At 38.0% G+C, this 22,655-nt stretch overlaps 1 protein-coding gene across 2 annotated transcripts in view; it reads left to right on the forward strand.

The window, feature by feature from the left end:
- Nucleotides 1–2,932: 2,932 nt before the first annotated feature.
- Nucleotides 2,933–22,655, forward strand: part of LOC124138797 (choline transporter-like protein 1) — a 40,924-nt gene continuing 21,201 nt past the window's right edge. Inside the window, exons 1-2 of one of the 2 annotated variants that reach the window (XM_048399729.1) lie at nt 2,933–3,065; nt 17,930–18,028. In XM_048399729.1, coding sequence (XP_048255686.1) covers nt 17,981–18,028 — 48 coding nt within the window. In that variant the 5' untranslated portion in view covers nt 2,933–3,065; nt 17,930–17,980. Of the gene's footprint in view, nt 3,066–11,260; nt 11,413–17,929; nt 18,029–22,655 lie in introns of those variants that run through there. The other variant, XM_046505667.2, reaches the window with a different exon arrangement.

Below are 22,655 nucleotides of genomic sequence, written 5' to 3' on the forward strand. Positions count from 1 at the left end.
AAGCCAGCGGGCATAGTGTTATGCTGAGTCACCACTGCGCCGGAATGTGTCGTAGGCCATGTTGTTTTACCGCAAACTGGTACTTGATATCTTTTGCGTTGAGAATAGACAGGGACCAAGTTGAATTGGCACCAATTACGTCATAATCTAAGGGGGATAACTCAGGCCTGTTTAGCTCGAAAAACGAAGGCCTCATAACGGCATATCATTTTCACACTATTGGGAGCTTCCTACTTTCACTGTGAAAAAAATGAGTTTATATTTTCAAACACAGATACTAACTTATTCTAAAATTGCGTTTTGTTTAGAAAGGGTTTTTTGCGTGTACACTTCCCCTTTAAGTCAAAACTCCATCACTGTCGAAACATGAATGGAGGCTTCGCATGTATTGGATGAAGTTGGGTCCAATAATCTATATAATCACTTAATTAACAATTACATTCATAATTTACAGTTACAAACTCCAAAACGGATATAATGAAGCCAAAGTGCGAAACAATATTCGATTATGCTGAAATAAATGCATACATCTTATTGCCCATAGCTCGCATAAACCATATCACATATGAACATAACATCGATATGAAATTTTTGCATTAAAAATCTAAGGTAATGTATTATTTCTTTTATAACTCTAGACATGAAAATAGAACAGTGGAATCTACGAAGCTTGTGTTCACACTTCGTGGGAACTGTTGGATATAATGATCTTCTCACACTCGACTATATGGCCCAGTGTTCCAGGCAGAAACAGGTAGTACCATGCTATGATTGATTTTTCTACTGATAACAAAAAACCTGTTCAAGAACTTCGCGTGCCGTGGCCGCTTGGGTGGACATATTTCGCAACAACCTCTCAGGCAGAACTAGCAGACCAAAGAGAAAATGATCAGATCGTGGATGGTATCAAATCGATAAAAATCGATGAATTTTGCAGGTTGTACTTGAGCAAGGAGATTGGGTTATATTTGTTTAACAAAGAGATCATTTATAATGTATTCGCGTGTCACCTTTCACCTACATGCGTGTGTGCTGTTTTCTGTCCTTGGAGGGTAGATCTAGTATTTATACCTGTTGCTATAAAAAGTACGGGCTTCTCTTTAAACACATCAAACTGACACGCCAAGATACAAATGGTACTGTATTAATTGCGGCGTTAAACCCAACTCGCTCTCTCACAAGCTACAGAAATGGCTTGCGATGACGGGTGCTTTCTGTTTATTCATCAAGAAAAATGATATTTACAGAATAAGTTAACAATTATTTATTTATATAAATGTGAAGTTTTATATATTTTAATTGAATAATTATGTACTGTGTAAATAGGAATTGTCTTAGGTTTCGTTGTCTTAAATTACGCGGGTATTTGTAATGTCCATGATCGAAAGATTCATCTACTCATCCCTGTTATCTTTAGACCTCCGACTGATGACTCGGCTCACCTCAATCTTCAGGTAATCTCGGCCAACCCAGGGAGGAATATATATTGGAAATGACGTTACTAGTTTCACTAGTTTACGTGATTATTACACAACACAATCTGGCGAGAGTCGCGATCCTTATATAAATATTGCTCGATATCAGATTGTATACCATATTTCTATTAAGCATACATTTGTCAAATTAACATCGGTCATTATGTTGTACAACATACATGTATGAGAACTATATGCGGATCGATCGGTCGGTGTGCGGTTTACAGTGCAATATCACTACGCCATCGCTATCCGAGGTGTTTTGTAAATAATGAAATGTGTCGAGTTGACCCGAATGGTTATTGATGAGATAAGGGATGGGGTTCATTGGTTAAAAAGAACCAGGAATGGTATGATCCATTATAAACATTTTGTTTGTTTGTTTGTTGTTTTACGCCGCACTGAGCAATATTCCAGGTATATGACGGCGGTCTGTAAATAATCGAGTCTGGACCAGACAATCCAGTGATTGACATCATGAGCATCGATCCATGAAATTGGGATAAGATGACATGCATCAACCAAGTCAACGAGCCTGACCACCCGATCCAGTTAGTCGCCTCTTACCCCAAGCAAAGTCGCCTTTTACAGCAAGCATGGGTTGCTAAAGACCTATTCTACCCCGAATTCACGGGTCTTATTTAGATGGGAATCATCACAAGAATGACGATGATGTACCTTTGGGGGTTACAATAGGTCCCCAGTGACCCACGTTTGTCGTACGAGCCTACCAAAATGAGGATGGGGTGGTCAGGCTCCGTGTATCATCATGCCCGATGGCGTGGGTAGTTACTTACGCTTAGTCACTGGTGTGCCTGATCCAGACTCGATTTTTACAGCCAACATAGATATATTTGTAATATTGTTGACTGCGGCGTTATGCAGCATTCACTCAATGTTGATAAACCATTCGCGGGGAATCGAACATGGCGGTCGCTGAAACATGAAAGGCTATATACTTATGACATGAAATGTTGAAGGGCACAAACAAAAATGTGCCAGATATTATACAAATCAGTTTATTATTATACACAATGTATGCGACCCTTACTTCTCACAGCACTTCTAGCATTTATCTTTACAATGCACACTGAATGATTATGATATAACGGATGAAACTAAAACAGAAAACATTTCAAAGTTTTCCTTTTTATATAAAACGCTACCCTGAATACAGTCTGCAAGAGTAAAACGCAAATGAATAAATTTAATTAAGGTGTATTCCCACACCTTTGTACTATCAAACAACCACACATTCCCCTGCGAACATGCATGCAACAAAAACTGAAAGAATATACATCTGTATATTCAAACAAAGCAATTACGCATACAATAGACAAAAAACATTTGCATCAATACCGTCTTTAAGATTCATGAATAAATAATCACAAAGAAGTTCAGGTGAATATATATCAGTCGAGCTGGCTTGGTTCATTATCGACGTCCATGTTGTTGTGACGTCACGGACAGGTGAACCACGCCGGGTTGTGCTGAAGCGGATCCAACACGACTCGCACGCTCCTCAATGTGCATTACCAGCGGATAAATAAGGATTTACTTACTGGACTAAGACACAGCTCAATATCACAGGTAGGTTTTCAGTATTATATATGTGACAAAAGCTGCAAATAGGAACAACCTTCACGATGCGATTGATATAATATTAGCTGTGGCGAAAGCAGCTGCTGTTTTGTTTATCCTTAAATCAACGTAGAATGACATCTTGTTGCTGTAAGGGTAGAAACATTCTGTGTTAGATAGATAGATAGATAGATAGATAGATAGATAGATAGATAGATAGATAGAATATTTCAAATCTTCTTTTACAGTTTGTCAGAATGTGTTTGTAATATTTATGAGAATGTTTAATTTACGAGAATTAATAAAATACAAAGAAACAAAAACATTTAGTTATAATTATAAAAAAAATACCTCAGGATGGTATACTTGGCAAATATTCGTTAAAATAAACTGATTTTGTAATTGTTCATATAGAAAAGAGATAATTAGTTCTATAATTAGAAATATAACTATGCATTCCGAAATATTTGACCTTTTCTGTTATGTGGCTCGTATCGACATTAAAATTTTGAAATTGAATGAAATGAAGTTGTTTAATAATACAGGGAAGAAGGGCGGGTAAGACTGGCAATAGGCTGTAGAGTTCAAAATATCTGTTGCATTTAATAATTCAGGTGTACATTACCATAGAAATACCAAACGTGCTTGGACTGCAGAACTATCATTAATATTCAAGCAATGAATACTCACATGAAATGTCGTGGAGTTACTATATCATTTGCCGTTGATCATGGACAGTTCAGACCCTGTAACTATGGCAACTTCACCTTTCGAAAAATAACATCTAAAACAACGATTTTACTCTGTTATTACTAAAAACCTCGTCATTCTGGACATCCTTTAAGTGACATACCCCTTAACTAGATATAGACAGTGGAACCCGTTGAAGGCGGACTCGACTAACAACTGATTTTTGGCAACACTTACGGTCCCGAATATACTTTGATAAATAATAATACACGTAGTTCTTTCAACCTAATGTTTATTTCATGTTTCTGTATCGCCTGCTTATAATCATTTCTATATCTCCTGTTATAATAATTTCGTTAACTCCTGCTATAGTCATTTCTGTATCTTTTGTTATAATCATTCCTGTATCTCCTGCTATTATCCTTCCTGTATCTCCTGCTATAACCATTCCCGTATCTCCTGCTATAATCATTCCTGTATCTCCTGCTATAATCATTTCTATATCTCCTGCCATAATCATATCTATATCTCCTGCTATAATCATTCCTGTATCTCCTGCTATAATCATTTCATTTTCTCTTGCTATAATCATTCCTTTATCTCCTGCTATAATCATTCCTTTATCTCCTGCTATAATCATTTCATTTGCTCTTGCTATTATCATTCCTGTATCTCCTGCTATAACCATTCCTGTATCTCCTGCTATAACCATTCCTGTATCTCCTGCTATAATCATACCTGTATCTCCTGCTATAACCATTCCTGTATCTCCTGCTATAATCATTCCTGTATCTCCTGCTATAACCATTCCTGTATTTCCTGCTATAATCATTCCTGTATCTTCTGCTATAATCATTTCTGTATCTCCTGCTATAATCATTCCTGAACCTCCTGCTATAATCATTCCTGTATCACCTGCTATAATCATTCCTGTATCTCCTGCTATAATTATTCCTGTATCTCCTGCTATAATGATTTCGTTAACTCCTGCTATAATCATTCCTGTATCTCCTGCTATAATGATTTCGTTAACTCCTGCTATAATCATTCCCGTATCTCCTGCTTTAATCATTCCTGTATCTCCTGCTAAATCCATTTCTTTATCTCCTGCTATAACCATTCCCGTGTCTCCTGCTATAATCATTCCTGTATCACCTGCTGTAAACATTCCTGTATCTCCTACTATAATCATTCCTGTATCTCCTGCTATAATCATTTCTATATCTCCTGCTATAATCATTCCTTTATCTCCTGCTATAATCATATATATATATATATCTCCTGCTATAATCATTTCTGTATCCCCTGCTATAATCATTCCTGTATCTCCTGCTATAATCATTTCTATATCTCCTGCCATAATCATTCCTGTATCTCCTGATATAATCATTTCTATATCTCCTGCTATAACCATTCCTGTATCTCCTGCTATAAACATTCCTGTATCTCCTGCTATAAACATACCTGTATCTCCTGCTATAATCATTTCTTTATCTCCTGCTATAGTCATTTCTATATCTCCTGCTATAATCAATCCTGTATCTCCTGCTTTAATCATTTCTATATCTCCCGTTATAATCATTTCTATATCTCCTATAATCATTTCATTTCTCCTGCTATAGTCATTTCTATATATCTCGCTATAATCATTCCTATTTCCCCCGGTATAATCATTTCTTATCTTCTGCTATAATCATTCCTGTATCTCCTGCTATAAACATTCCTGTATCTACTGCTATAAACATACCTGTATCTCCTGCTATGATCATTTCTTTATCTCCTGCTATAGTCATTTCTATATCTCCTGCTATAATCAATCCTGTATCTCCTGCTTTAATCATTTCTATATCTCCCGTTATAATCATTTCTATATCTCCTATAATCATTTCATTTCTCCTGCTATAGTCATTTCTATATATCTCGCTATAATCATTCCTATTTCCCCCGGTATAATCATTTCTTATCTTCTGCTATAATCATTTCTATATCTCCCGCCGCTAGAATCATTTCTGTATCTCCTATAATCATTTCATTTTCTCCTGCTTTAATCATTTCTATATATCCCGCTATAATCATTTCTATATCTCCTGCTAAAATCATTGCTATATCTCCTCCTGTAATCATTTGTATATATCCTGCTATAATCATACCTGTATCTCCTTCTATAATCATTTCTTTTTCTCCTGCTTTAATCATTCTATATCTCCTTCAATAATCATTTCTACATCTCCTGATATAATCATTTCTATATTTCCTGTTTTAATCAGTTCTATTTATCCTGCTAAAATCTCCTATAATCATTTCTATATCTTCTTCTATAATCATTTGTATATATATCCTGCTATAATCATACCTGTATCTCCTGCTATAATCATTCTAATCCGGACCACTCTTTACACCGTACTGGACGGTAGGTTTTGCTGACTTGGGAGATTTTAAGAGGTTTCAGGTCGTGGGGATTTCGGGTCTGAATAGGTTCCTAACAACCAATGCCGGTTGTAAGGGGCGATGGAAATCGTTCAGGTGGTTAGGCTCGGTGTCTTGGTTGCTTGTAGGTCATCGTTCCCCAACGACATGGATCGTTGCTGATAATATCATTCATTGTATTGTCTAGTCCAGACTTGATTGTATAAAGGTCGCCGTGATGTAGGCGTTGCTCATAATATCAGCCACCAGTTGGTTGGATTTGAGCCCGCCCTGATTTATTGCTGAGTGCGGCGATAAACAACTAACAGTCTGTATTTCTTCATAATTACTCTTGGAATTCAACGTGAAACCACACAATAACGAGTCTGTGCTGGACTGTTATAGGTCAATCCTTATTAGAGAATCCTCAAGTCTCTTAGTTTCTGACCTAGAGCTGAAGAGGATATAAGCGTGGAATTGGGATGATTGTTAGATATATGCTCTGGGATTTGTAATAAACACTAGTCTGGTGCACGCAACATGATATGCATGAGATAAGCGGTCATGCTTAAAACATGTTCAGAACGTATGCATTGCCACATATATCGTGTTATAAAAGCTGGACTATACGTGGAAACATTCAGTCACACAATGTATATCATGCTTTGCAGGTAGACTGGAGAATCGATTTGTATGTTTTATATAGCTGCTGTAGGGATTGTGGTCTCTTAAGCATGTGCTTTGTAGGGTCTTTATATATGCTCCTTCAAACTGTCGAAAATATACCGTCATATAATTTGTTACCTCACGTCGCGATCAAGGGTTAAATAAGCGTCTGCTATCTCCTGGCAAAAAGTACCTCAGGGGGACTATGGTAATCAATAAAGGTACCTAAGTAAGTCATATAGTTTTTGGTCTTATCTCTAATTCTTGTTTGTTTTTCTTGCAACTCACTGCTCACACGGTTAGGCAGCGTAAACAATATATCCCGTTTCTCGTCCCATATCAATAAACAATGCCTAGGCTTGGTCACGCATTGTAACACCGGTACATTATTTAAGTCTGCTTTTTCAACATGCCACATCCGTGTGCGAAATACGCAAAGTCGGAAAGCGCACGTTAAATCTCCTATATCAGTCAATCAGTCAGTCATGCCTAGGTCTAGTTCACACATTGTAACATGGTGCATTATTTAAGTCTGCTGTTTCAACATGCCTAGGCCTGGTCACACAATGAAACACCTGCACATGAAGTGCATAAAATATATAAAAATGCTTGTGGCATTTGGGAGCCCGGAGCCAAAACTCGAAACCAAAATTTACCAAACAATAAAAAACAAACAAACAAACCAGAACCCAACCATCCAAAAATGAACCAAACAAAACATAGCAACAACAACATCGACTTACATGGGCTTCTATACGAACATATACATGTATATCTGATAATAAATTTTGGGGATAACACTGTTCCTTCAAAAGGAGTGTCAGCACTATATGGAACAATGGCAAACGGTGTATGGTCGAGTAAACTGTGATATTAATGTATAATCTTTAGTGTATTTCTTGTAAAGGGACACTGGGATCGGGCAATTTGGCACCCCCAGCAATTATTATAAACTGAGTCGTTATAAGTCGTGGAAACACTACTTTGGTTATCTGCAAACTCATTATGTGATCAATTTCAGTCTAGCCGTTATTGATAACCACGATTAGACGGAAGAAAATATCTTTTAAACACCGGTCACTAATCGAACTGTGATGGGACACAAACATTAATGCGAGGGAACTCAGTAGGTAAGGGAGAGAACTCTCTATTATGATTTTAAAAACGGCCAATAGGAGCCTCGGCACAAACACAAGTTTTGTTTGTTGTTTAACGCCACACTCAGCAATAGTCCAGCTATGCGACGGCGGCCTCTAAATAATCACTTCTAGACCAGACAATGAAGCGATTGATATTATGAGCAACGATCCACGTCGTCGGGGTACGATGACACGCGATCAACTAAATCCCCGAACCTAACAAATCGATCACTTCGGTAGCCTCTTACGACACGCATAGGCTGTCGATAATCACATATAACTCGAGATCCCGCAGGGGTCTAAACACAATGACGAAACATCTTAACCTAGACTGAAACGGCTTCCAGACAATGGTGTACAGTCCCTATTTAATAAATAGCTGTTGTGTAATTGGATCTGTAATCACATACAGAATACCGACCTTGGCGGTAGACACTGGGCTTCCATTAAGATACGTGTTACACAGATCAATGCACACACGATACTTGATGTCAAGGTGGACGAGATGACCCCTGGGGATTATCACACTTCAGTGATTTTCTGTATCAGAACAATTGGTGTTTGGTAAATGAAGGCCTCATCCCCTCTACACACTCAGTAGGATCAGGAGACTACACAAAGATATATACATCCCCTGGCAGGATCCTTAACCCATGACGGCTTAATGTCACTATTAAAACAATAATCAAAGCCACATTAGCCACATGTTTTCCACATGAACAGCGATTCGCTGTGCAGAGTTGCGTCCCTTGGGCACGCCAGAAACCTATGATTTTGGGTTCGAATCCCGGTTCTAGGTTTGTCAGCACCATATCCGTGCTCGTGGATTTCACCGAAGTGGTAAACGTCTGAGACCTGCATCACTTCGGGCTTTCCTCCCACATTAAGCTGACACGCCGCGATATAACTGGAATACTGTTAAAAGCGGTGTTAAACCCAACTCCCTCACTCAACATGAACATGTGATTTTTACTACTAAAATATATATTTTTGATAGGGACATTTGATTATGTCATACCTTTTCGCGAACACCTGGTGTCATCACTGATTTTCAGTGATCCATTCATATAATTTACGCCCAATTGAATCGGTTTCAACATGTAATCGAGATTATTCTCTGGCGTTGACGTCTTGAATTTACATACATATTATAAATAAACATGTCTGTGTATCCTGGAATATTAGGAATAAGCGATGCAAAGTTATGCATCCTCGTTTATGCAATGTATAATACTGCATTCTATAACTACCCTGGACCCATTCACCACAAAGCTGTGTTTTGGGCCTGATTTGAAACAAGTGACTCTAATAATAGCGGTCCAATCAAATTACACCCACGAGGAAATCTGTGTGAAGCTTCTAATGGACAGTTGAGAATGGTGACGTCACTTCCTAAACGAAGATGGGTACGAGTGGCTAAGTCGTCTAAGTCGGCGCAATTCGCTCTGCAGTGTTGCGTTGCGTTGCGTTGCGTTGCGTTGCGTTTGCGTCTGAAACCTATGGTTGTGGGTTCGAATCCCGTCACTGCTCGATTATGTTTCTTTGTTGTCAGCACCACACCCACGGGTCTCCGCACCGGGAACATTAGCCACTCGGTCTCGATGTGCGTTCTGTCACGTGATTACGAGTACCATCAACACATTCCTTTTCGAACTTTCTTCCCCATCAACAACAAACATGGCTGCTGTCTTCTTAAACTTCACAATGTGAGCTCTAGGACGCATGCATCACTTCTGGCTATTCTCCCACATTAAGCTAACACTCCGTCATATAACTGGTATATTGTTCAGGGCGGCGTTAAACCCAATTCACTCCTTTAGGAAGCTATGACAGAGTTTGAGCCGCAGGATATTTATCATCACAGAATGAATACTTAATACACGTGGTAATCGGGGATGACAGTTATGTAGCTAATATATAATTCATTTGAAGCTTATTTCTAGGCAATACCATAGTGGTTTAAGATAAGTAGTCACAAATGATACCAGTACTAATCTCTTACGACTGAAGGGATTAAAGTATATTTACGATCATTTTAGAGTAGCTGAGTGGACACGCACGTCTCAGTTACCTATTCCACGTATACATCTCGCTCGCTTATGTAGATATGACGGGACTTACAATTACTGATGATAGTGAAGATGTCATCACAACTGATTTAAACCTTCCAAAGTAAAGTTGTTTATATTATCTATATAATCCCTGTCGTCTAAGGCGCCGCGTTCCGCTGTGCGGAGTTGCGTCCCTTGGACACTCCAGGAACCGATAATTGTGGGTTCGAATCCCGGTTCGCCCCAGTTACAGTATGTTTCCAGGTTCGGCAGTATCATGCCCATGCTCTCGGTTTTCTGCAATGTTGTAAACGTCTAAGATCTGCATCACATTTGGCTTTGACACGTGATATAACTGGAATATTGTTCGAAGCGGCGTTAAACCCAACTCTCTCACTAACTCACTCAAGTAAACTGAGTCCAAGTAGGTGTCCAACTGTTTCGAGAAGCTGGAAAAGCCATAGCTTAAGTCCGTTTCGCCCTGCTGATGCCTTTTATGGTAAGTGTAATTCAAATATACAACTAAATAAAATAAAATCAACTTTACTCAGGAAGAAAATTAATTCATCTATAAGCAACTCCACTCTGGGAGGATGAAATATTATCTACAGGAAACTTTACTCTGGGAGGGTGAAATATTATCTACAGGAAACGTTACTTTGGAATGATAAAATATAATTTACAAGAAACTTCACTTTGGAATGATAAAAAATTATCTACAAGCAACTTTACTTTGGTATGATAAAATATTATCAACAAGAAACTTTACTTTCGAATGATAAGGTATTGTCTATAAACAACTTTACTTTGGAATGTTAAAATATTATCTACAAGCAACTTTACTTTGGAATGATAAAATATTATCAACAAGCAACTTGACTTTCGAATGATAAGGTATTGTCTATAAGCAACTTTACTTTGGAATGATAAAATATTATCAACAAGCAACTTTACTGGAAGGATAAAATCAGCCATGCAACTGTATTCAAAGAATCGCACAAATAAACCCACATATCATGAGACTGTTGCTCTGAAACATCAATATCAAATGCTACATCTCAAACTACCCACAAGGACGCCATACACACTAACCATAACGAGTGTAGTTAATTACACCCCCTACTGTTTCGTATAGCTAGAGGTGTTAATTACACTTCAGACCTATTCTATCAATGCCTTGGATCGTAGCCACTGACACGTCGCCCGTTATTATCATTGCCCTCCGCTGGTATCACTCATTGAGCATTGTGAGTCATTGTGACATGACTCTACATATTCCACATTGTCTGCCGGGTACATACCCAGCTTAAAACTATAAGCCATGCAGAATTGCCCTAGTGGTGGTCCGTCCTGTTTGAACGTGTGTAGTGTGATATACCGCAAGGCGTCAAGAAGCGACTGTCGGTAAGTTGACTTGTTGTTTCTGATGCTTATAATTTTGTATCACATATGTAGATATTTTGCAGTCACAATTTCTGTCTGATAGTTGATGAACAGACATATCCCGCCTGACAATTGTCATTTTTTAGTAAACCTTTTGGTCGCAAGCAGTATCAATTCTTGTATTGAGCAATTTCTATTCTCATTCTTCAGCTACATGTATAATCATGCAATCTTGTAAATGCCTCTTGTTCACTGTTATACACATGTACGTTCAAAAATACATCCTATAAGACCAGCAAAGCCTCTGGCCTGTCCGGTCATGCTATACAGATATGAAAGACACGTCAGTACCATACATGTTGGTTAATACATGAAGACTTCAAGAGATATTAGAGGTTCGACGCACAAACGAACATACTGGCATGTTGTGTGAATCGAAGCTCATGAACGCATCACATGTGACGTCATAGATCCATGACTCGAGATGCACCTTTTATCTTGTGCAGGATTAGGGTGTAAACTTTTGAAATCACGTGCAGCATATCGTGATAAGAATAAAGACTCTCTGTGGTAACACTTGACTGATTGTAAGTTTTGTCATTAAATGGTACATATTGGAAACATCTCATCTTAACGTACATACTCTTCTATATGTTCCTGTGGTTCGCGTTTCTTTTGGCGGTGACTATATATCTCCTCCAGCCAGGTGAACATTTGTTAGCTCATTAAAATCAAATCTGATTCAATACCTGATCTGACAAATCGATCACGTCTCGGGAACCCTAAGCGAACCTTGACCATAGTAAAAGATCTGATTTAATGATATTGTAACATTTGTTGTTCAGTAGAGTTTTTGAAAACACTACTGGTTGGATGTAACAAAGACACGTATAAAGCGAACCTGTGAAATAACACCCAAACTTATTCTTCTTCTACAATACTAAAGTTTAATATCTCGCCATAAACGGAGTTTATTATATAAGAAAAAATATAAATCGACACACGCGGAGTGTATTACACAAGAATTTATATAGATAGACACACACGGAGTGTATTACATGAGAATCAATATAGATCGACACACACGGAGTGTATTACATATGAATCAATATAGATCGACACACACGGAGTGTATTACATAAGAATCAATATAGATCGACACACACGGAGTGTATTACATGAGAATCAATATAGATCGACACACACGGAGTGTATTACATAAGAATCAATATAGATCCCCGCGGGGTAGATGTCACTGTAGTGACACCAGAGGAGTGTAGTATATACGCATCAAGTGTTCCGCGAAGTGTTTATTGGAATGATGCCAATGTTGCTCTTCTACAAGCCAAATCGAACATAGCTTTGTGTATATATCGCTCGGTTTAACATGTACGTATCCAGTGCGCAATAGGCCCCGCCGTATACACACGTTAAATAGTGAACATCAGCCAGTCATGCATGCATGCATGCAGTGTCAAGATATCATCATCATCATCATCATCGTCGTCGTCGTGGTCGCCGTCGTCATAATTATTATTATTATTATTGTTTGTTTGTTTGTTTGTTTGTTTGTTTAGTACTATACGTCATAAACATTCTGGTGTCCCCCACCGTGATATTGCTGGAATAGCAGTGCAAATTGATAAAAATGGAAACGACAAATGACGAAAGATTGACATGTGCATCTTTTTCATGATGACTTAAAGTGGATGAGGACATCCTGTCATCTATTCGTTCAAACAGATTACCTTACCTTACCAACAATAACGCACTCACACCACACTACTTCTATTGTGTATGTTTGTTTGTCACAGCGAAGCAATAAAATAACCTTGTTTGAACGAGATAGCACTACATGTCAGACCGTCCCAAGAACGCTGAGCCTTGAATCAACTTGTGTTCAAACACATATCGAGACCAATCGATATATCAGCGAAATTTATGATGCCATAAAGCTAACATAATGGTAATTGACCACGCGTGACTAGAATTGATTAGGAATATAGATTTGTCAATGACAGACAAGGCAATAATTAAGGTAGCGAATCGGCCAGAGGTCACAGCACTAGCGGGTTTTATAATAATAGATTACACCTGTTATTACTACGAATATATATATATATATATATATATATATATATATATATATATATATATATATTACAATTTGTTTATCGGATAACGGATTATCTTAATCAATAATTTAATAAAATCAATATACCTTTCGCGAACTATGACCGACGAACGTTGGTACTACGTGGGTGACTTGAAATTTGTTTGGTAGGCGAATCTGCATGCAGGATTGATAAATGATATCCTGTAACACTGAAGTTCAAGGAACGACGGGTGAATGTTGACGGTAACAGTGGATACAAAATTATTTATTGTGTCAAAGACATCGCAAACTTTATCTTCGTTTTGAGGGATTGTATTTATAGACATGTAGCTATTTCATTTTTATATTACATATAAAAAGAATTGTTTGGGTCTTCCTTTCTTCAAAGATGCGTCATTCCCATGATATAACAGTTTGATGGATGCTGAACCATTCCAGTTAAAAGTCGACACCTTCGACATCTTCACTACTAGAAATGAGTATTTAATAATGTAATATGCGACTTTATTAAGAATAAATGTTTACTGCTGAAATGACATTGACCTAAACACTGAAAACCCGCCAATCCGAATATTCATTTCCAGTAAAATCGTCCTAAGTTACAAATGTCCCTATAAACGAATCATGGGTATTAAGTAAGGTACGACATGTAAAGGCAGTATCCGTTCGGAAGGCGATACGTGGATTCACTGAATACAAACGTTTGGAAACTGTTAAGCACCGCTTACTATATATTCGCTTACTGTATAAATTTAGCGAAATCGGGGCGGTGGGGAAGCCGAGTTGTTAAAGCGTTTATTCGTCACGCCGAGTACCCGGGTTCGACTCCCTACATAGGTGTAATGTGTGAAGCCTATTTCTGGTGTCCCCCGCAGTGATATTGCTGGAATATTGCTAAAAGCGGCGTAAAACAATACTCACTCACTCATGTTAGCGTATTCTTTTAAAAATTTTCTTTTGTTTTTCACAGAGTGATATACTTATATTGAAATACCACAACTAAAATCGATTATCCAATGACAATGTAATAGTTTACTAGTTATTTGACAACCCTTTCAGCTGATTCTACTGTTTATGTACATCATATGACTCGGTACTTATAATCCTCTTGAGAATATTTCCTTCTTCATATTTTCAGAACAACGTGTTTGGATTGTTATCAATCGTGTAGTTGTCCAATTTTCGTTCATGAACGTTGATACCACTTAAGTTCGTTTTTCCGACAAATTCGTTAATCCGACATAATCACATGCAACCAACCGCGACTTGACCGTAGTGCTCTGGTACCAACATTTTAACAGGTGTTGTGACATTTTTAGAAATGTATTAAAACAAGCCCAAGAACGATGTCATATGTGAATAGTTTCAAAACAAAGATGGAAGTTCGGGAAATATTAAAATAAATAAGGGTTGTTTTTCATGTTCTATCAGAGAGACAGACGCACAGACAGACAGACAGACAATGTATTTCAGTAACTGGCCACCGGCCTATAGAAGATTAATATAGCATGATAACTCACGCAGGTGAACAGGTGAATAGTTTTGCCCAATCATCGCGGTATTACCTAAACTGTCGTGTTTGCAGGTTATGAAACTGGATACCCACGTGTGTGTGTTAAACGTGAAACGTGAAACGTGAGAAAGAATAATCGGATAATACGAGTTGCAGCCATTGGTCACATACAACCAATCGAAGAAGCTTTGCCGTGGCTAGCCACACACACGTGACGTAAATCTTCTTTGTCATGAATGCACGATTGTCCCAGAACGACGGCCTGAACCTTTGTCATACAGTTATGGTGATGCTTAAGGCAAAGTAGCCGTAACATATAGATAGTATTTGCGTGAGAACATCTGAATGGAAATGATGTCATTGACGTTTTATGTATATTAGTGAGTGAGTGAGTATGTCCTATTTTTTTTCAATATTCCAGCAATATCAGGTCGGAGGACACCAGAAATGGGCTTCACACATTGTGCCCATGTGGGCAATCGAACCCGGGACTTCGGTGCGACGAGCGAACCCTTAACCACCAGGCTACCACACCGCCCCGTTTTATATTAGTCATAGATATATACACGTACATATATATATATATATATATATATATATATATATATATATATATATATACTGAACAAAAAATCATGAATATTTTGGGAAATCTTTTTTGTAGTGAAGACTGAACACACAATTTCCTAAAAATATCCCCAAATCTATTCATGATCCCCTACTTTTTTTGTTCATTTTAGAAGGCCCAATCACTAATATGACATCTTCAGCTTACTCTGGATATTTTATCTCTGGTTCAATTCCCTAAGTTGGGACAATGTATATAACCAATCATGTTACACGAAGGCGTCAAGCCAAACGTTAACGCATTAACACACTCACTTATAATGTATACAGTGAAGAACACAAGGCCTCCCTAAGGCAAAACAATATGCTATCTTTTTAAGGCCATGAGAAAACGTAGTTCAAAACTTTTCCTTTTCCTAAATTTTGGATAGTCGCCGTACTATACATTTACTATACTTAACCGTTCGTACCGAATTATTCTTGTCTAGACATGTTAATCAAGGTATATAACAGTTTGTGAAAGACAAATCTTGTGGCAAGATTTTCCAGGTAACCAATGAGTATTACTGACGTTCTTTCAAGGATATAACACGTGTACTGTCAAAGTGCATTAGTTTTCGAAGATTGAAACGATTTCGACCCGGTTCTAAAAAAAGTGTTAAATGAGATTTCCGTGAACTCGCGTCAGTGCACGTGCAACATTTAAAACAACGTCTGAAGTAGTATTAGGGACGCGATGTATCGGGCTGCCATAAAATAGAGAGCCCACTTCAAGTAGCCAATAAATTAAACTAAGGAGTGGGTTTATAGTGTAACGTCACATCGGTATTATCTCAGTCATGAAGTACCAATGTTCAAAGGAGAACAGTGGATTATTTTAAGATTTGATAACGTTAAACATAACATGTCATTGCGTTTCCCGGAGACGCCTACAGTCTCGTGTTGCGGTAACTATGAGCTACCCGAACTTGTCCGTGCAAAGCTAAAAAAACAATAAGTAAACGATCTTGAATATTCATTGAAAGAAGAAAGGCTGATTGGTTTTACGACATCAAATTTCCAGCTATCATTCACACGTTGTACCCATGTCTGGAATAGAACCAGTGTGTTCGGCGCGTCGAGCTAGCGCTTGAACCACTAGGCTACTGCACCGCCTTTTAAGAAAAGAAATGTTTCTTTGAAATACAACACATAGAAAAAGGACCTTTTCACCCATTCCCAAAACACTAGTATTTATATTTAATAACGAAACGTATTGTGTACACAATTTGTGCCCGTTATCCTTTAATAAACGCACTAAAAATCAAGCATGAAAAAATTTCATGTTTTTTATTCCAAATTATCTCCCCGTTCACAAATTTGTAAAAACAAACCGAGGAACAAGGAAACACTATTTATGGCCTTATCTGTATGATAAAAATAATTCAACATTGACCATTAATAATAGGTTCTTAGACATAGAGATCTACATGATATACTTATACGACACTGGTAACAAAAGAGCGGTCCTATATTTTAACAGCCAATAGGCGGCATAACCTCTCATCGCATATGACGGGCAATAGTGTACCTGTTGTCATGACAACGTATATATTATTCAGAGCTGAAAGCAGCCTCGTTTCCGTTTGACTGGAAGCTTGAACGAAAGTGATCGATTTGGAATTAAATATATATGCTTAGAAAGTGTAACTACTTCAGTTGGACTTACGAGATGCATGAAAAGTTGCATGATATGATAACTGTGATAAAATGAACATATGAACAACAACAACAACAACAACAACAACAATAATAATAATAATAAAAAATGAAATGTAATTTTTTAAGTTTGAACTCTAAATGAACTATACGATACAAAAGCAAAATGGGTGTGAATTACATTAATAATATGAGACATGCCCTGTTCTACCAAGTGCTATGGAATCCTTCAAAGGACATTATCGCGTTGTCGCCCTTACAAAAATCAAGCAAACAATGTCAAAAATAAAATCGCGACAACGCGATATTTTGAAAATTTATATTTACCAAGAGGCTACAATGGGACAATGTCCATTCTAGGATTCCATACAATGTCTGTGAAACGGCACGGATATTTGGGTTTATAAACTAACTGTTCAGTTTACTCCATTTCATTTTATATCTATCTAAATATTATTGATCATGTGTTATCGATTTCACCAACCTCAGTGGATAGAATCATTAAACGCATACATGTGAAACGTGAGGGCACGTCTGTAACACATTTACTTAAAATCAATAAAACAGGATGATTTCTATCGATATATTGACATTTGAAGAAAACAATATTGAACGTATTTTCCAACAAGACTTGTCTATTTCAGATGAGTGATTCCAAGGCAGTCAGCGACCAGACATACTGGTAGCACCTCGCCATGGGGTGCTGTGGGGCTTATGACACGGTGGTGCAACCTGCGAAAGGGGTACGTGAAGACCACAGAGGTAGATACAGTGAAACTCTCGAACTCGAACTCCTTTAACTCGATTTATTGTGAAACAGATGTATCTTTATGATTCTTACCAGGTTTTTTCGTCATTCCGGTTGTTTCGAACTGTGGATCATTCGAATTTAAAGTTCGAGTTTAAATTCGAGTTTCACTGTATTTGCTTCCCTTCAATAGACAAGAAACAATGTGTGCCAAAGGTCAACAGGTATCGACATGTAGACAACATATTTGTTATGAGATATGTTGATTTTTCAATGGTGGTTAATCATATTTATATATGGTCATATTTCCACCAACGTCACAGACAACACTGTGTCTGATGTGTCTGGATAGAAGACAAACAGATTCCTTTAAAACTGTGTGATGTTCCTGAAAAACAGATTTGGTTATAATGCATAAAGGAGCACGCCATGGTCGAAGAACACTGGTGCATTTATATCACCGACTCTGTCATCACGTCACTTTTCCAAAATAATTAAAACAGCGAGATAAGAAGCGTTGGAATCGTAAGTCTCTAAATTATCGTGTCCTCAAGTTAAATCAATGTTTCAAATCAAAATTCAACATGACCCTTGGGTCGGCTAAAATCTGCAAAGAGTGAGTGAGTTCAGTTTTACGCTGCTGTGAACAGTATTCCTGTTAAATGACGGCATGTTAGCTTAACGTGGGAGGAAAGCCTGGAGTGATACAGGTCTCAGACGTTTAACACCTTGGTGAAACAGTCGAACACGAGTATGGTGCTGACAAAACTAGAAACATCAATGGGGCGAACCGGGAATCGAACCAACAATTCCAGGTTTCTTGCGTGCCCAAGGAACGCAACTCTGCATAGCGAATTGCGGCGCTTTAGGCGACCGGGCCACCGTTCCCCGTTATCAACAAAGAGATCTTTAGGGCAGAGATGTACGAAACTGGATACCATGTTTAGTTCATTTCTGCTTCCAGGAATCTTGGAAGGACAACAAATCTAGTCCTTGGTAGCCATGATTCATTCTACATTATTCGGTCTTGACCAAGCCTTGAGCTACTTATCTTTTTCATGTACAGTAAAATACGTTCATAACGTACACGCGTATAACGAACAGACGGATATAACGAAGTGTTTTTTTGTTCCCGTCCATTTGTTGAAAATATGCTTGTAACGAACTACGGTTATAACGAACTAAAGTAAGAGGTACATTATTCTAAGTCCTGAATTGCATTGTCGGAATTGAGACGAACTACCCGCACACATTCTACTGATATAAACGGATAGATATGGAAATTATAGAATCGAAAGATCTGATAGGACATGTAAATATGTAAAAGTGGTAAAAAGTGGTCTAAAATGTCTAGAATGACCTGGTCCAGAGAACAAGAACCTCTGGTTCTTCTGTGTGGTTGCCAACCACAGGACAGCCACATCCCAACTCAAAACAAAGCCTCAGTTGATTATCGTAAAAAAATTGCTGTCGTGTTTTTAAAAACAACAACCGGGATAACCTTGTGTTCCTGTATAATCATGGAGGATATGAGGCTAGTCTATTGAAAATAAATGTACAACTTACTATTAATATGTTTAATTAATCCTTATACACTATATAGTTCACTGACCTAAAATAATATATACACAAAATACACATACACATAATGTACCAACCATTTAATTTCTTTGGGTTTGGGTTAAGATGTGGATCGGTCAATGATTTGTCCTCATTCGCTCAGAAGCATGCTGGATATATTAAAAAAACATAATGCGCTGTGGTTCAAAAACATTTGTTTGCGTTCACCTGGTTTGCTGAGAAACAAATCGTATGTTTTGAATCATAAACACACAAAAAAAATTTCACGGTATTCACTATCTGACAATAATCCCTTTCGGATATAGGCCGTATGGTGCCTTTAAATTATATTAATTATATTAATATTCTAAATACACGATCATTGATATCATAACTAGGATCAATATTTAAGGGATTTATTCAGAAATGATATGTAACGAAATGGCGTTGTGGAATTCAATCTTAGTAAAGTCAATATCTGCCCCATGTCCCGTGAGATTCGATGCAGGCTTGAGATCTTCTGGGCATTGTATTAGGCCTGATTGTCCCCCTTGGTATGCTACTGCAATGCTGGCACTCTGACATTGCGCGCAATTTTTCATTTTCTGTCATTTTCATTCATTGTACCCGATCAATGAACCATGTGGTTGTGACGTTTATTACACGCAAGTAACCAGGATGTGAGACTGTGGACGGAATGTTTTACATGTGAAATGTGCAAAGTTTGAGTGAATTTACTTCGTGATTCACTAACTGTCTCGTGCAAAACAATGGTCATTTCATTCTAATAGCTGAAATGACAGGTTTCCTTAAATATAGTCTCTCTCGTATGAATTGCAATTAAGACAGGCAATATGAGCATTATCAATTTTCAGCAAGACAAGACCTAACCTCATACACAAATAAGTCAATGTAGCTTATAGCATCAGCAGTGCTGTATCGTGTACGTCCGAACATACATAAGCGTGGTATAACGGGGGATTAGTGGTACACGCAGCTCAACATGTGCGACATGGTATAACATGGCAGGCACGTGTCGTATGTCAAAGTCGGGTATACATACTGACAATGTCTCCGAAAGATGAGGTTGCTGATGTTGAGGCGGGGATGCAAGAGGAGAAACAGGTAGGATTTGATGTGTTCTTTAAATTATTGTTTGCTGGGTGGTAAGACGGGGCCCGTATATTGCCGAGAACGATTCCACTTATCCTAACCATTATTTTAAAATTTTGAAACTGAGGATACGATGCTGGGACGCACATCTGCAGACTACAGTAATTGGATGATGTCTGTGTCTGTACCAGCAACAGTACAGCCGAATTAGTTCACTAAACCAGATGGGGCGGTCGGGTAGCCTAGTGGTTAAAGCGTTCGCTCGTCACGCCGAAGACCCGGGTTCGATTCCCGACATGGGTACAATGTGTGAAGCCCATTTCTGGTGTCCCCCGCCGTGATATTGCTGGAATATTGCTAAAAGCGGCGTAAAACCATACTCACTCACTCACTCACTCACTAAACCAGATAATCCGGTGGTTGATAACACGAGACCGGCCGATGACAATTATGCAATCACATCCCCTGTTGAAAACGAGTTCCGCAATATCTTAAGATGTGAACTCTTCTCCAAAAGGAGCATTATATAAACCACAAGAATATCACCAATGTTCCAACTATATACCCGACCCGTGAAGATCCGGGGTAGAATAACCCATGCTTGCCGTAAAATGTGACTATGCTTGTCGTAAGAGGCGAATAACAGGATCGGGTGGTCAGGCTCGCTGACTTGGTTGATGTATGTCATCGTATCCCAATTGCATAGATCGATGCTCATGATATCAATCACTGGATTGTCTGGTCCAGACTTGATTATTTACAGACCGCCGTCATATAGCTGGAATGTTGCTGAGGTCGGCGTTAAACAACAAACAAACAAATAAATGTAATATAACCGAACTACAGAAATGTTTAACACCAAAAAATCTGAATGATCTGAAAAAACTCTCTAAATTTGCAAAACCAAATTAAAGCTCATGAACCTTTTATAACCTTTATCTTAAGTGTATATTTATAAAATCTATTTTGTCATTGTTTATATTATTCATGAAGTGCACTTGCTTGACAAAAGTACTAGCATCTGTACAGAACGAATCCATTAATCAACTGTCTTAAGTAATACTGCAATTTCTAACTCGACCCTCACAGATCATACATTGCCCATATACCACCGTTGGTCGGTTTCTTGAGAAATGAAAGCGACAAAACCCTTCCCATATTCATAAGAAATCTCTGCCAAGAACAGAGTCGATTGTACGATTCTGACTCACGAGGATGTGTTTATGAATCCCTATCAAATAGTGATTATATCAGGTGTTCGCGAAAAGGTGAGTCACAAAAACATGCAAACCAGGTCAATTGTTCATCTGAAAAAACATGGTAACACATGGTATTAGTCAAAATAGGGAATTGCATCGGGCATCAATTTACTTACCTATGCGTCAAATTTGGAAATGTCCTCCACATGTCTACCATAAAACATTTTGGAAGCTTTACTGAAACCTTGAATGTTGTAACCTTGATCAAACAACTTTAGAGCAAGAGTTGTATGACGTTCTTTGAAATCCTGGTAGAAAAAGCAAGCTTCGGTTGCACCTCAAAAGTTGTGGAGTGTAAACACAAAGGGCTGGAGCTGCAGTAATTTGAGTCTGAATTTGAATTTAACAACGATTCACGCCGTTGAACATTTCTGCCCCACAAGGTTGCATTCTGGAACAGTTTAATATGGAGTACAGAAAGAATATGCTGAGCCTTTGCCCATGGTCATTCCGGGTCATAAAAACGTTTTGTATTACCACGCTCAATTAAGAATACTAATACACATTTTTTTATGGGAACCAAGACTTGATATTAAGAATGACAATCTCGTTGCAATGTAAATTATCCATTGTATTCAACATGATCATATGTTTTCATTTCTAAAATATCTGCTTGTATGTCACCTTATAGTAAATGTCATGAAAAAGTGACATGTGATATGTGCATTTACAAATGGATCCATTGTGAAT

Source organism: Haliotis rufescens, unplaced genomic scaffold (genome assembly GCF_023055435.1).
Source record: "Haliotis rufescens isolate VD_foot unplaced genomic scaffold, xgHalRufe1.0.p SCAF_2, whole genome shotgun sequence".
NCBI lineage: Eukaryota > Metazoa > Mollusca > Gastropoda > Lepetellida > Haliotidae > Haliotis > Haliotis rufescens.